The 15,590-nt window shown below is 40.4% G+C and overlaps 1 protein-coding gene across 1 annotated transcript in view; it reads left to right on the top strand.

The window, feature by feature from the left end:
* Positions 1-15,590, top strand: part of IDO2 (indoleamine 2,3-dioxygenase 2) — a 63,099-nt gene that overhangs the window by 40,558 nt on the left and 6,951 nt on the right. Inside the window, exon 6 of the mRNA XM_086702943.1 lies at positions 13,635-13,686. Coding sequence (XP_086559069.1) covers positions 13,635-13,686 — 52 coding nt within the window. The remainder of the gene's footprint in view (positions 1-13,634; positions 13,687-15,590) is intronic.

The raw sequence follows: 15,590 nt of genomic DNA, 5'->3' as shown, positions 1-15,590 counted from the left end.
CTGAGTTTATTAGTCACGATATCAAGACCAGGGGAAGTGACATTGCAGGTGCATTCAGATCATATTGATGAGGGAGCATAAGGCAAGCTGACACCCTGCATCCCCCCTCCCCCACCCCACCTCAGGTGGGGTATGTGTGATATTTCTCAGGCACTTCTGGCTGCCCAAGAACAAAGGAAAGGGGAAACAGATGGTTAACGGATAGAAATTATAGTCGTGCAGGACAGGAGTTTACAAATGTCTTAGTAAGTTTACAAATGTCTTAGTAAATTGTAATAAAAAGGCAATCTTATCAGTAGCCTAATCTCCAGAAACCTGTGGACTCAGTTTCCTGGAGCTCTAATATTACCCTTCCCTCCTTCGTGATGTGGGGAACAAAGGCAAGAAGGAAATGGCAGGTAAAATTACATTTCTTTATAATCTGCAGCCCCTTAACAAGTACTTGAGGCAAATACAGAGTGTACCATTTCTCCAGGAACCCCCTTCGGTCATAATGTTAATGCCTTACTAGAGGGAAAACAACCTTCGCTTGACAATAGCAAGGCCTCAGGTATCTTAGGCATCCCCTTTAGCATATCAAAGTCCCTCTGGAGGCCTCCCCCCAACTCCATAGTATATAACAACCCCAGTGCAGCATTTACTGTCCAAGGGTTCTGTCCCTGTGCTTTCATAGGATCACCTTTTTGCACCAAAGACCCCTCAAGAATTCCTTCTTGGCAGTCAGCTCCAGACCCCCATGACCCCCAAACCCCATCAGTATGAAAGAACAGAAGTGAGTATTCTGGAAACTTGTGAGAGACCACTCACCCTGTCACACTGCCTGCTGCAGTAAGAGGGCACAGTCCTGTCTGTCACAAGCTTTCCTAGTGCTCATTGTCAGAGTCACTTTCTCAGCCCAGGCCAGCCCAGTGCTCTCTCCATTATCCCCTGCAGGAGTCTGGTGCCTTGGAGATTGCAGGGCTACTTTCCTTGTTTTGTTAAAAAGTTAATTTTCCCACACAGGCATGATTTATTCTAAAAGTTGTATCTGTAGTCACCGCAGTGAAACAGGAGTGCATCAGGCTGCATTTTCCAAACAAGGCACAAAATCTTCCATCTCATAGGCTCCTTTCCAATGTGGCTCTGACGTGCCTGTCCTCAAGGAGTGCAGGCTGTGTCCTCACTTGTGGTATTGGTGGGCCTGTGACATGCCCGTAATCAATAGCACCCAGCAGAAGTGATGCTGCGTGAGCTTTGAGGGAAGGCTAGAGGGGGTGATGCAACTGTTACCTTGTATACTGAGTCACCACGTAAAAATGCCACCTGCTCTGAGGCCACCATGCTGCGAGTGAGAACGCCAGGCCTCACGGAGAGGCCATATGTAGGTGCTCTAGTTGGAAGCTGCCATGGAAGCGAATGAACCCTTGGATGACTCTAGATTTCCACCTTCAAACTGTCCTCAGTCTTCTAGTCATCCACCTGGGGGCCCAAATACTGTGAAGCGCAGTGTGTCCTGTGTCCCGTCCCCTGTGTCCTGTCCAAATTTCTAGCCCGCAGATTCCAAGAGCATCATATACTGGTTGTTTCATGCCCCTCACTTGGGAGTGGTTTGTTATGCAGCCACAGTAAACAGAAAAATGAAATGATAAAAATAACAAATACTAGAAACTTCAAGGGTTTGTTTTTTTTTTTAAGTTTTAAGTTTTACTTGAGAGAGAGAGAGAGAGAGAGAGAGAACAGGTTGGAGAGGGGCAGAGAAAGGGAGAGACAGAATCCCAAGCAGGCTCCAAGCTGTCAGCACAGAGCCTGATCTGGAACTTGAACTCACGAGCTGTGAGATCTGAGATCAGGACCTGAGCCGAGATCAAGAGTCGGACGCTTCACCAACTGTACCACTCAGGTGCCCCTGGAAACTGCCAGGTGTAAGGAATCACGTAAATTGTGTCATTGTGTCTGGTTTGTAGTTGATGACTTTTTTCTGATGATCTTTAGAGCTCAGCAGCACTTTCCCCTCTGCTGCCTCTACCCCCACCCCCAAATGGAGCTCATGAATTTTTTTTTTTCTTTCTGAGCTCAGCTTTAGCAAGAGTTGTGTGCTCTACTCCCTTCCTCCATAATTACCTCATTTCCAGGCAGGATAGCTTGAAAACATGCCCAACGCAGAGGAGAAGGTACTCTTTATTTTAAGGCTTCAATTTATATTTCTGAGAACCCCCATGTTATCACTGGGCCTTTGCCCAGCCCACAGGTGATTCCACCTCACAACCTTAACCTAGTCCTCAGTGCAGACGTACTCCTCTTCAGGCGGAAGTCCGTCACAGCACTAGACTTCCAGACTACACCCACACTGTGCATTGCTCGCTGAGTGTCAGCGCTGTGCACCTGTAAGATCCGTGCCTAGCTCCCCTTTTCTGGGTGATTTGCAGAGAGCTCAACCAGGCCTGGGCATAGTGCTCTGTTGGAAGGCCAAAATATGTTCGGATTTCCAAGCATCCCGATTACACAAGCATGTCTTTTGGCAGGTTTCTGAATACCTCTTGTTTCTAAGAGTTAATTTCCTCCTTAGAAACGCTGAGAGATAAATTTCTCTCCAAAATGCCACGGAAAGTTTTGCCTTGTATTTCCTTCTGAATGAACACAATTTCCATCTTCTCCTTGACAGATTGCTGGCTGTAAGAATTTTTCCTTTAATGATGGCAAGGAGTCAAAATGTTTCCTTCTAAGAGTTTGGCATGTGTTTAAGTCAGGTTTCTTACTCAGTGAGTTGGTACTAAATGATAGTGTGAATTCCTGCTGCTACCCTCTTCTGGCTGGCTCACTTAATTTTGCCTAAGGAAGTTTTCTTCCTATGTAATGCCTGAAGTTCCGAAACCTCCCACAAAAGTCCACCAGAGTCGTAAGTCAAAGCCAAGCGGCAAGCGTCGTTTATTGCAGGTTCGAACCTGGACCTCTGCGCACTCGTTGCCGGTGACGCTAAGAGGTCCCGATCAGGGTTGGTACAGCGTTTTTATAGACAGACAAATAGCACAGGGGAGGTTTCAAATTATGAGGGGCCTGATTAGTTGATTTTAAAGTAAGGACATTTGTTGTTCTCTGATTGGGCGTCCTTTGTCTGTCCTTTGGCGGGAAGGCTTTGTCCCTTACTTGTGGCGGGAGGAAAAAGGGGGAAGGGGGAAGGGGGTAGGTGAGGAATGTGCTAAGCAAGCAGGTTTAGGGAAGCGAGAAATGCCGGTTAGTTTATGTACAATCACTCATTCCATTACATATCAGACTACATTTAGGAAGGTTTACAACCCATTCTACTACACAGCGGGTTACATTCAGGAAAGGCCTCACAATGCTCGTAGCAAACAGCAAGCAAAACAGACTTCTCAGCAATTGTATTTCTTATCAAAGATCCATAATAAGCAGAAAAGAGAACCTAGCTTTAAACTAAGGCAGGGCTGTCATTTGGATTGTTCCTTTCACCTAATCTGTAAACTTACTTTGTCTACAACTAATTGGAAACAAAATTATTGTTTCCATTTTTGTTTATCTTAAATTAAAGCTTAAAAGTGGCATGCAGTTAAGATATTTTTAGATTTGTTGAAAGCATTGTTGACATTGTATAAAACAATATTTGGTAAAGGTTTGTTTTGTTTTGTTTTTTTGTTTTTTTGTTTTTGGTAACTGATAAGTTTTTACTAATTTATAATTAGTAAGAGAGACTGTCTAGATGTTGGGCAGCTCTATGATTTGGGTCTATAAACGGCAATAATTAAATTCAGTACCCTTGGTTTATGTTAAGGCATTAGGATTTTCTTGGTGAAAGTCATTCCCCCTACCTTCCCAGCCTACTGATTTCTGGATCTTCAGCTCCCTGTGCAGTCTGAAGAAGGTATTGCAGTCAGAACTGTGTACTGATGAGAGAAACCTCTGGTAGTAATAAAAGTTATCCAAAGTTATCAAAGGTTAACTTTGAAAATAATAATAATAGAAAATAAATAAAGCAAAGTGGAAAATAATCAACACTGGGATTCTTCTCTGCTAAATACTGTGGGATAATAACGACTCCATTCATATTTCTAAAGTTGTCTTCACTCGTGGATTACTTACACATAGTAATCTCAGTATACCCTAGTCACCTGACCCACCATATTTTACCTTGAATCTTATTTTCTCATGTCAATGTATAAAATCAAGAAACATGCCCACACAGAACCAGTTCTCAAAATATTGAAGAGTCCCATGAGTCTTCACAAAAGATGTTTTTAGGCTTACAAGGAAGAATATACTTTGCATATCACACATCAAAAATATCCAGAAATCTACAGTGATTATTATTGTTGCATATGGTTAAGATTCACTCAGATTTGCTTACCTATTATAACCTTCTTTTTGCCCTTCACTCCTTTACACACATCTCTTTTGCTACTAGGATTTCCTCTAGTGAGGACCTGCTGCTGGCTAACTCTCTCGTCTGAAAATTGCCCTGTTTCACTCCAATGCCTAAAGAATATATTTGCTAGCAACAATATTCCTGTAGATGTTGAGTAAATCCGTACAATATCTTTTAGCTTCCATTGTCACTACTAAGAAGTTAGATGTCAGGGAAACCTATCTTTTTCTGATCTGCTTGTGAGTTTCTCTTTATGGGTCTGTGTTGTTCCGTTTATCATGGGTTGGTTTCATTATGCTTCTTTAACTGATACGACTTATCATTCTGGAAAGTCCTTAGCCATCCCATCCTCACAAATTGTGCCCCACTCTCTTTCTGTTTTCCTTCTTCAACTTTAATTGAGGATGTTAGACCTTGATCCACTATCTTCCATTCTCTTCTAGCCTTGCTGTTTTTTCCCCATCTCTTTATTTCTCTGTGTTGCATTAATTCTTCTAATCTAATTAACTCATTGTCAACTGCTTCTAATCTGTTGCTGAATACATATATTGAAAAGTTTATTTTATTGTCTCATTTCCAGAAGTTATATTTTATTACTTTCTAACCTGTTTATTTTTCATACTTTTCTGTTCCCCAGAGACATTTTCAAGCTCACTTTTAGTTTTTTTCAACATACTACTTGTGGCTGTGTCATAATTTGTGTGTGATTCTAATATTGGAAACTTGATTGTTTCCTTCTTATTTCTTTTTTCCTATTGTTGGTTGTCAGGTTGTCATGTTTCTTTGTGTGTGTGTTTAGGCTTGATTTGTTTTGCTTTTTTTTTTTTTTTTCCCATTCTATATAATGCTCATTGTCCTTGGAACATTGTTTGTAGACAGTCTTTTGGAACTAGGGCAGAGAAATATTTGTACTTGGTTCTTCCTGGTTCTTGGGGACATTAAAATTCTGGACCATCTTGAAGCAAGTTCAGCAAGTGAGGGCCCATGTACCAATTAGACAATTTAAAGTTGGGCTAAGAATGTAAAAAAAAAAAAAAAAAAATTGGTCACAACTTTTCAGAGACAGATTTTTTTAAATCCTGTTTTGCTCAGTGCCAAGGTGACTTTGATTTTGTCTCTTGGGGGCAAGGAGTGGTGGGTTGGGAGCTCTGATGCACACTGATGTTGAGATATAGGTAGTTGGGACTCCCAGTTTAATATGAACAGGGTCTCCTGTAAAATTCCTCCTCATGGCTGGGGCCGGGGTCTTACTTATGACACCTACCATCCAGAGAAGCCACTAAAAGCAAGGCCAGGCATACCTGGATTGGGAAATGACTTCAGGAAAAAGAGGTTTTGCCACCCTAGTTTCTGCCTCCCATTCTGGGTTCCTGCTTTCCCTTAAAATTTTGCTTGGCAGTTCCTTCCTGTCTTTTCAGCTACTTGATGCCTTTAGGATATTTGCATCCTTTATCCCTCTTTTTGGATTGTTTTTAGTGGAAGGACAGATCTGAATGAAACAACACTCCACTACTGCAAATGAAAGTTTCTTTTTGGAATATCGATTGCATCTCTTCCTTTTTCTCTGTTTTTACCATCGCTTGCTCTGAACTTGGCTCCCATCATCACTTGCCAGGACTCTGCAGTGGTCTTGTAGCAGGTTTCTTGCACAGACAGTTATGACACTGAGGCTTTCTTTCCAGGAAGCAACTTTATTTGTGCCAGCACTGGCTCAGTTGGGTTTGTATCCGAAAAACTGAGCTCCGAATGCCACATGGCGTAGTCTTTTATGCATTTTCTACTTCTTTGTCTCCTATATATGGGTAATGTATAGACATACGTTCTAATTGGGTGGTCTCATGTTACAGGGTTGTGAGGGATGTCACTTACACACATAGCGAGGTTGTCTTCCCTTATCCTGAGGTCTTTTCTCACCAGATTCCTTAGGGAGGGGACCCTACAACAGTTTCTCTTCTGCCCTTTACCTTATCTATTTCCTTCTGTACACAGAAGCCTGAATCAGCTTTTAAAAGTGCACGCTGAAGCACTTTTACTCCCGCAACTCTTCAGTTTCTCTTCTGGCACAGTACAGTAAGGTAGCCTCCAGACACATGTGGCTACTGAACACTTGAAAAGTGACCAGGGTAGCTGGGGAACTAAATTTTTAATTGTATTTAATAGTAGTGAATTGATATTGAAACAATAAAACTGAATCAATGTAGAATAGTTGTTTGTTAAACACAGCTTTAGTACTGAATAGGTCATATGTCAGTTAATTGTTGAAAATTAAACATCCAAGTTGAAATGCATTATAAGCGTAAAGTAAATTTTAAGTCTGTAAGGATATAGACAAAATTTCAAAAACTTATCACAAGAAAACATAATAATTTTTATATTGGTTATCATTTGAGATTATAATATTTTGGATATGGTGGGTTAGCTAAAATATAGTGTTGATATTAATTTTACCAACTTTTTTTTTTACCTTTTAAAATATGACTACTAGAAAATTTTAAATTATAAATGCCCATCACATTACATTCCTATTGCCCGCACTCGTTTTTCCATTATTTTAAGGATAAGGCCAAAATCCCAATCTTTCTGCAAGACCTAGCATGATCTGACCCCAGAATATTTTAATTTCAATTTATCTTTATTTGACACCATGCTTTCCTTCACCTGTTCTTTCTGACACTAGCTTTTCTTTCCTGCAAAGAACTTCGGTCACAAGCATGGTGTGAAGGTGCACACATGAGTTTTGTCCTTCCACAGTGTCAACTTTAGTCAATCATAAAGCAAAGTTAACCACAGTTATAAAACATGTTCAGGATTACAAACTCAATGACGTTTCACCATATGATTAAAATTGGCTTCTTATATGGCACACGGAGCAGGACAGAAGACAACAAGCAAACAAGATAGCAGAAGATAACAAGATAACAGAAGGGTGTAGGAAGTGAACAAACTAAATGCTAAGTTGGTCTGTGGGCACACAGTTGAGATAAAGCCTCAGTCTGGTCCAGGTCAGCTCTTGGCACCTAGTGCTTATTACGTTCAAGGGGGGAAGGATCTCGGTTTTGTTCGGAGATCAATCTGACAGAGCCTTCAGTGGCAGCTGCCTTTTCTTCATGGTCAGGCATAGAGGTCATGTTGGAAGAGTCTGATAATTTGCTGCAAAAGTCCCCCCCCCCCCTTACTTTTTTCTTTTCGTTTTAAGTTTCTTTACTTATTTTGAGAGGGAGTGAGAGAGAGCACAAGTGGAGGAGGGGCAGAGAGAGAGAGAGAGAGAATCCCACTCAGGCTCCATGCTGACAGCCCAGATGTGGGGCTCAGTCTCACAAACTGTGAGATCATGATCTCAGCTGAAATCAAGAGTTGGATGCTTAACCCACTGAGCTACCTAGGTGCCCCTGAACCCTCTCCTTTTTAAATGGATTTAATGGTTCTTGGGCCCCTGCAGACCTCCTCTGGTCCTGCTTGTTATCAGTTCTGGGCTGTCAGGGCTGATGCTGGTCGGGACAATATCTCGTAGCTGTGGTACCTTCGACTACTTGCGTCATTGTTTGATGCAGTCTCCTGCTTGACATGAGAGAATCCATTTTGCTCTCTACAACTTCCTCTACTTCAAGGCTTGTTTATGCACTATTTCTTCTGTTTCAGACATTCTTTCCCATTCACCCTCTGCCTGGTTCACACCTACTTATGCTTCAGATTTAAGTAAGCCCTGGTTTCATCCAGACACATAGAGCTGCTTACACCTTACCAACAATGCTACTAAATCTGGAGAAAGAAGAAGGTGCTAGAGCAGTCACAGCAACAGAAGAGACCAACAAGAGACATCAAGGAAAAGGACTAAGAAATGGCAGGGTATAGGTATGATCAGAGACAGAAGGAGGTGTCCAGGATGTATGTAAGATTTCAAAACTGGTTAAAAAAAATCATGATACCCCTGGCAAAGATTTGTCACTTGAAAGTTTGAATCAAGTTCTGCTTGATGGGTTGATTGATTTTCAAAGTAAATGGGCACACGGAGGAAGGATGATGAGCTTGCTTTGAGATATGTCATGCTTAAGGTGATGGTAAGACATTTAGTGGAAATTCGTGGCTTTGAAAGTTGGAATTACATGAAAAATTTACTGCCTGGTGGTCGTGGCCATCAGCTGGATGGTTTGATTATGCATCGACAATGCTTTGTTGTAGGTGTCAGTAATTGAGCACCTGTTGTGTTACTTTCCTGAGTGGGACCATATGAATATTACTAAAGTAATGTGAAAATATTACAGTAATTCAGGGGCTGTGGTTTTATAGCGCTTGATCCAAAGCAAGGATTTGCTGAGTTTTCGTTTGCGTAGAGGCTACTTCTCAGTATAAAATCTAAATCCCTACTCCTGCAAACTTTAAAAAGCAAGTTTCCTTAGGTTTTCCAAACTAATGCTTATGACACAAAATTATGATGAGTGCAAATGAGTGAAAGGCAGATGTTCTATTTCTCTAGAGACTCACTTAAATTTAAAAGAAAAAGGTGCTTGACCAAAATGTTTTGTGTTTTGCTGAACAACAACCTTAGAAACACTGGGTGATGGCTAGCCAGGCAGTAAATGAACCTGCGCTTGGCCATCTGGGCAGAAGCTGCAGTCCTTGGTGTCATTTTCCTGCTCTTCTAGGAAACCACATGGAGGGAAAAAGAGGAGATGTAACTCAGGTGTGTTCTTAGGTCCTCTGTGTCATTGGCTTTTAGGAACTGCCCTTCTTAGCCAAAATGTGCACACGTTAGACCTAGAAGTAAGAGTGCATACGTGGTTCTCTTACCTTACCAGATCACTGTTAATTGAGGAGGAGGTTCTCTACTTGGTATTTTCTGAACACCGTTCAGAGTCAGTTGCCAAAATATATTTCCTAGTAATTTGTTCTTTTTTGATTTTTTTTCCTCTGTTAAAATTCTCATTGTGTTCATGTGTTGTTGTCTTAATTTCATTGAATTGTCTTATTATGTTTTCTTGTAGTTTACTTAGCTTCCTTAAAACAGATATTTTGGGGGCATCTAGGTGGCCCAGTTGGTTGAGTGTCTGACTCTTGATTTCATGTCATGATTCCAGGGTCGCGGGATGGAGGCCTGTGTGGGGGCTCAGTGATAAGCATGGAGCCTGCTTAATATTCTCTCTCTCTTTCCTTCTCTCTCTCTTCCCTGCTCACACTCTCTAAATAAATAATAAATTAATTTAAAAAATATATTCTGAATTGTTTTTATAAGGCAAATCACAGGTCTGCATTTCTTTAGGGTCAGTTACTGGGAAATTATTTTTTCTTTTGGTAATGTCATGTTTCCTTGATATTTTGTGCTCCTTGAAGCTTGGCATTGCTGCAGGAATTATGTGAAGAAGTTATTTATTCACTTTCTCCAGTATTTACTGACTGGTTTCGGGAGAGAAACACCTTCCATCAGCCCTGGCGGGGATTCTGAGGCTTTCTCAGACCTCCTGTGCATACACCTGCTCCACACTTCTTGCTCCCTCTCTTGGCAAAAGTTTTAATTGCGTATGCCTTCTCTAGGTCTGCAAAGTCAGGCCAGGTGCAGACCACCTAACATTGGCTTTCCCTGGGGCAGTGTTTAAGGCTCAGGTCGTGTGCTTTCTCCCAGTCCCATAGAATCAGCCACCTTGCTGGAGGAGCTCACGAATCAACAGCAGAGGCTCACCCTTTCTGCTTTGAGCAGTGCACGCAAGGAGGTGGCCAGAGTGGGTGAAGGTGTAGCTCTGAGACACCCTGAGCACTAGGGGCACCCGTGGCTAGTTGGGGTGATCTGCGGGTGAAGCATTCCCAGCATCTCATGGGAGGGGTTCTTAATGGAATCTGTGAGGCGATCAGTATAATCTGCCTCCCTTTAATCCCCCACCCCCCAGCCAAAAGCCCTATGTGGCATTCTCCTAGTCCCTCCCTACCCCCAGGCTCCTCTGCTCCCTAGTTGTGCAGGACACCTCAGTGTTCTGGATGGGATGGGAAAGAAGTGGGTCTGCGCGCCGGCATTCCTTGCAGCTGGGGAAGCCAGGCACGCAATCTTATGCTCTCATTCTCCCTTACTGGAAAAATCACAGCCCTAGGAGATCTCTCTTAGCACTGAGCTGTGCTGCCTTGTGGAAGGGGTGATGTGAGCACAGTGAAATGTTCTTACCCTCTTCAGTGCATCCAGTTCTGGATCTCTTTGCTCAGTGGTGTGCTGGAAATTCCCCACTGAATTCCTGGACTTTCACAAAGGCCCTCTTGTCTGTGTGTGATTGTCTAAGCCAGTGTTCTTTGTGGGAAAGACAGTAGAAAACTTTTATTTTACCATGATGTTGATGTCACTGCTGCATTCCCTGATTTAACTGTCTCCTGTGTGTGTGTTTGTGTGTGTGCGTGCGTCCTTGTGGGTGCTCACCACGCATGTTCCTCTTTTGTGAATGCATGTGTTTCCTTATATTTCTAATGGTCTTTTATCTTTTACTTCCTGATTTTTTAAAAGTTTTTTGTAAACCCCAGAAGCCTGATCTTCATTAGTTATATGTGTTGCAAATATTGTGGTTTGCCTTATGATTTTTGAAAGCAGAAGTTCTTAATTTTCGTATAGTCAAAGTTTGTGCCATTTCTTTTGCAAAAGTCTGTGTTTGGGGAAGTCTTACATAAGATATTATTTCATAATCATAGTTGATAAGTATATTTTGCTGCATTTTCTTCTGAAATTGTTGTTTTGTCTTTCACATGTTAGTCCTTAATTCACATATAATTGTTATCTATATGTAATATGACAAAGGAAATAAATTCAGTGTCCCTTCTTTGAAGAATCACTAATCTGCAATATTAGCACTGTTTTATAACAGATTTTCTTAAATGACTGGCTCTGTTTCCAGGTTTCCTACTCTTTGTCATTGTTTACCTTTCCCAACAGAGATATCATTTGTCTTCAGAACTATAGCTTCATAGTATCTCTTTCAGGTGAAGAAAACCCCTGTCTCTTGCCCTTCTTTTCCCAGAGGTGCCTGTACTATTTCCAACATTTTGTCTTTCATGTAAACAATCAGCTTTTCAAACTGCTCTGAAAAAAATCTCTGTTAAAGTTTTTGCTAGGGCATCTGGGTGGCTCAGTCAATTGAGTGTGCCATTTCGGCTCAGGTCATGATCTCATGGTTCATAAGTTCAAGCCCTGCATCAGCTCACTGCTGTAAGCTCAGACCCCGCTTCGGATCCTCTGTCCCCCTTACTCTCTCTGACCCTCTCCCACTCATTCTCTCTGTCTCTCTCTCTCTCAAAAATAAACATTAAAAAAATTTGCTCCTGTTGCATTAAATCTGTATATTAATTTGGAGAAAATTTACATGATTTTGATATTATATCCAGTCTTTCTGCCTTATGATCAAGGCAGATGGACAATCAGAGAATATCACAGAAACGCTAAGTAAGGTAGTCGGACAAGGTACTGGAAATCATGCCTTCATATTATTGGATGTGAACTAAAACTTATCCAGATAGATAACTCTTTTTTAGATACACTTCTTCTCTTTGATACTGATACTGAGTTTTTTTGTCCATCAGTAGAGACAAATTTTTTCTTGAATTCCTTAAATTTTCTTTAATTTCGTTCAAAATAAGAGACTTTGATATCTTCTTTTTTTTCATAGTTACTTTATTTTTTGTTTCTAGTGAACATGGTATCTTTTGATTTTAACTAACTCCTGTTTGTTACTGGTTTATAGAAAAAATTCTTATTAATTAATTCCAATTATTAATTCTAATAGTTCTAATGATTATCTGCAGATTATCTGGGTCTTCTATGTGAAAATCATATTATTTGAGAATTATTTTGTTCCTTCATGTATAATACTTACAACTTTTATTTCTTTATATATATATTTTTTTCTTATTCTTCTGGCTAAAATTTCTAACACCATATTGTTGAATGGATGTGTTGATCCTTGTTTTGTTCCACATTTTCAAATACTTATTTTTAATCTTTCAAGTATAAAATGTATACTTGAAATGGCTTTCTGTGGATTCTTTTTATCATTTCAAAATTGTTCCTCTTATTCCTAATTGGCTAATTTTTTTATTTGTTACAATCATAAATGGATATTTTTACATCTATTAACTTTTTTTACACTGAAATTATTTTATATCTATTGACTAATGATTTTACTTTAGAAGATAAAATATTAAATTATTGCTAGTCATTACTGTTTCAGAGAAAATTTGTACATAATGCTTAGCATTTTTGTGGGAATAGGGCACCAGATGGGAAAGACATGGAAACAGGGCCCAATAAAAGGCCAGCACATGGAACATTGTCACAGAAGAGTAGAGAGAATGTGACACCACTCAGGAGCATTGGGAAATCCTGGGACCAAAGGAATATCTGAATTACCTGAGCCCATGGGCCTTCAGAGAACATAGAGATAGAGGAACAGAGACTAGGTATGATGGTAGAAAAGATAACTGATGGTATAGAGATGACATTATTTGGGTCTCATAAAAAAGATGTGGATTTTTTTGTTTTTGTTTTGCTGTGTTGTTTTGTTTTTTCTCAAAGAGAAACAAAGAAACATAGACAGGATCCAGGTAAAAGAAACATACCAGCTCACAGAGGGGCCCCATTATGTGAAGAAGAGAGAACAATCTTCAAAAGTTAATGAAAAGAAATTTAGTACAAATGTGAGGACACCCTTCTTTATATACAAGTTAATAAACTAGTGGAATAAGTTATCCCCAAGCAGTGGCTTAGAGCCAAAAATAGCTGCACAGATTAATGAATGCAGCTTAACATGGAGCTAAATGAGCCTATATCTGACCTGGTGTGGCAATCCCTGGGCAAGAGCCTCTCCACTCCTCCATCTTTGGTTGCCTATATAGAACTTCGCTTGAGCATTGACAACTTGAGTTTTCCTCTCTTGTGAAAGCCTGGACAGGGGTGATTCTTTTTCTCTGCTTTTCTCCTTTCTACTTCCTACATTCTCTCAAATATCATGTCTGTTTAAAATATTAATTTTTCAAAGATGGCCTTGATCTCTTCTTTTGTAGTTATTAAGTCCAGAAAAGGGAAGCACCACAAATAGAAAAGGGCAGCATTTGGAATAGTTTAAAAGTTTGGCCAGTGCCAGTGAGGGGGCTACAGAAGAGAACATTCCATCCCCCTCTTGCTGCTGCCTTCCTTCCAGGTTTCCGTGCAGATCAGATAGAGGGGGTGGCCCCAAGAGAGCAGCAGGACCCGTGCACATGTAACCAATTGCTTTTTTTGCCTGTAGTAAAGTTCACATTTTGATTGCTTCTCCAGATTATGTTGATCCAGACATATTTTATGCAGTCATCCGGATCTTTCTCTCTGGGTAAGTACAGTTCAACTGCTTTCCTGCATGAGACCTCTGTAGCATATTCCAAATTTATGAGGCAGAAGCTTCCTATAGTAATAAACACCCTAAGAAACCTTGCTAACAAAGTGATCATTTGGATCCATTCTTGGATAAAAGAGGTGGGGTACCATCTGCAGGACAAATGAATATTTAAGGTCAGAATAATTGTCCTTAGGCCACCACATTACATTCATTTGTATTCACTTAGAATCCCATATTGATGGCAGAAAAAAAAAGCCCACTATGTAACCACAATGCTCTCTCATTTATATCCATTCTCTTCCCCTGTTACTAGGGCTGATGGGAGCATAGAAAGTAACTTGCAAGCCTTCTTCTAATGTTCTTGGAAGAGTTACCCCAAGTCATTTGTTCATATTTGTGGGTCTCTTCTTCTGTCACATGGACTGTAATTTTTCCAGATAAAGAACTCTACCCTTAGATACATTTCTTCCTTTAGATACACTAATTATACCTTGACATGTTTTAATCAAATTGCTTTCCCATTCACATTAACCGAGAGAAATTAAGTTTGTTTACTTTTTTAATAGTGAAAAGTAGAGGTAGTGAATGGATGAGGTGAAAAATTTGACATAGGGCTCACCTAGTGTTCCATCTTGATACCCAGGAGGTGCCAAATTGCTATAGACAGAAAGAATATGAAGTTGCACCTGGAAGGGACATGGGTGCAAGAAGGGAGTGACAACATGAACCCAGTGTTTTTTCTAGATTGAGTGGATCTGGACAGTCCAAGGGGATGCCAGCCTGGGTGGGCATTCCTCACTCTAGGGAGTAGAGAGGGGAAGCAGGAGGGTCTCTAGAGAATAACTTGAGGTTAATGGGTTCCTGGTTTATGAGGAAACAAGAAAAATGGTGAAGAGTGTGGAATGGAATTGGGAGTGTTTCTCAGAATTCAGACTTTTGCTGTATACCCATTCGATCCCAAAATCCTCCCCAGAGAGGTTATCTGTGCTCAGAATTCTTCTCGTTGTGTGCACATTTTACATGTAATCAGGGTTAAGACAAAGATCTGATTGTGCAATAGTGATTCTAGCAACAAATGTAAAACAAAATATGCAGATATGTTTTGGTAAAATTAGAGGAAAAAAAGTCTTTTAAACATTTTAAGTACATTGGGGTTTACGAAGTACCTAATTCTGGAAAATCTCTTTGTGTTTCACTTTGCTCTCTAAATGTGTATTAGTCTTCCATTGTTACATAACAAATCACAAACATAACAGAAAACCATAACAAAAAACTGCTGTTTTAACAAATTAAAACAGCAGTTTTAAACAACATACATTTATTATCTTACATTTCTGTAGACCAAAAGGCCAGGCAAACTCAGCTTGGTTCTCTGCTTAGGGTCTCAAAATGCTGAGGTCAAGCTATCTGCTGGGCTGAGCTATTATCAGGAGAACCTGGGGAATCATTCGCTTCCAAACTCGTTCAGGTTTTTGGTAGAATCCAAGTCTTCGTGGTTTTGGAACTGAGGTCTCTGTTTCCTTGCTGGCTGTCAGATAGGATCTGCTCTCAGCTTAGACTTCCTGCAATCCTTATCACACGGTATCCTCCAATGCAGCAATGATAACCTTAATTATATCTGCAACGTCTCTTTTGCCTTGCTGTATATCATATTGACAGGTATTGATAGCTTATAATATGAACAGTTCTAGGAATGAGAATGGAAATCTTGGGACTATCTTTTTCAATTTCTGCCTATCATGATTAAATGGTCACTAGAGGGTGATTATGTTTTCATTAAAATAAGCTCTGGGTCAGTGATGCATTTTATCTGTGATCTACATAAACGCCTCCCGTCGGTCTGAGCGTCAAAAATATTTCTCATGTAGTGCAACTAAGTGACCAGCACCAAATCTTAA

This window comes from Puma concolor, chromosome B1 (genome assembly GCF_028749965.1).
Source record: "Puma concolor isolate L17-30 chromosome B1, mPumCon1.1.hap2, whole genome shotgun sequence".
In the NCBI taxonomy this organism is placed as follows: Eukaryota; Metazoa; Chordata; class Mammalia; order Carnivora; family Felidae; genus Puma; species Puma concolor.
The sequence above is the reverse complement of the archived record's forward strand: the minus strand, read 5'-3'. Positions and strand labels throughout refer to the sequence as shown.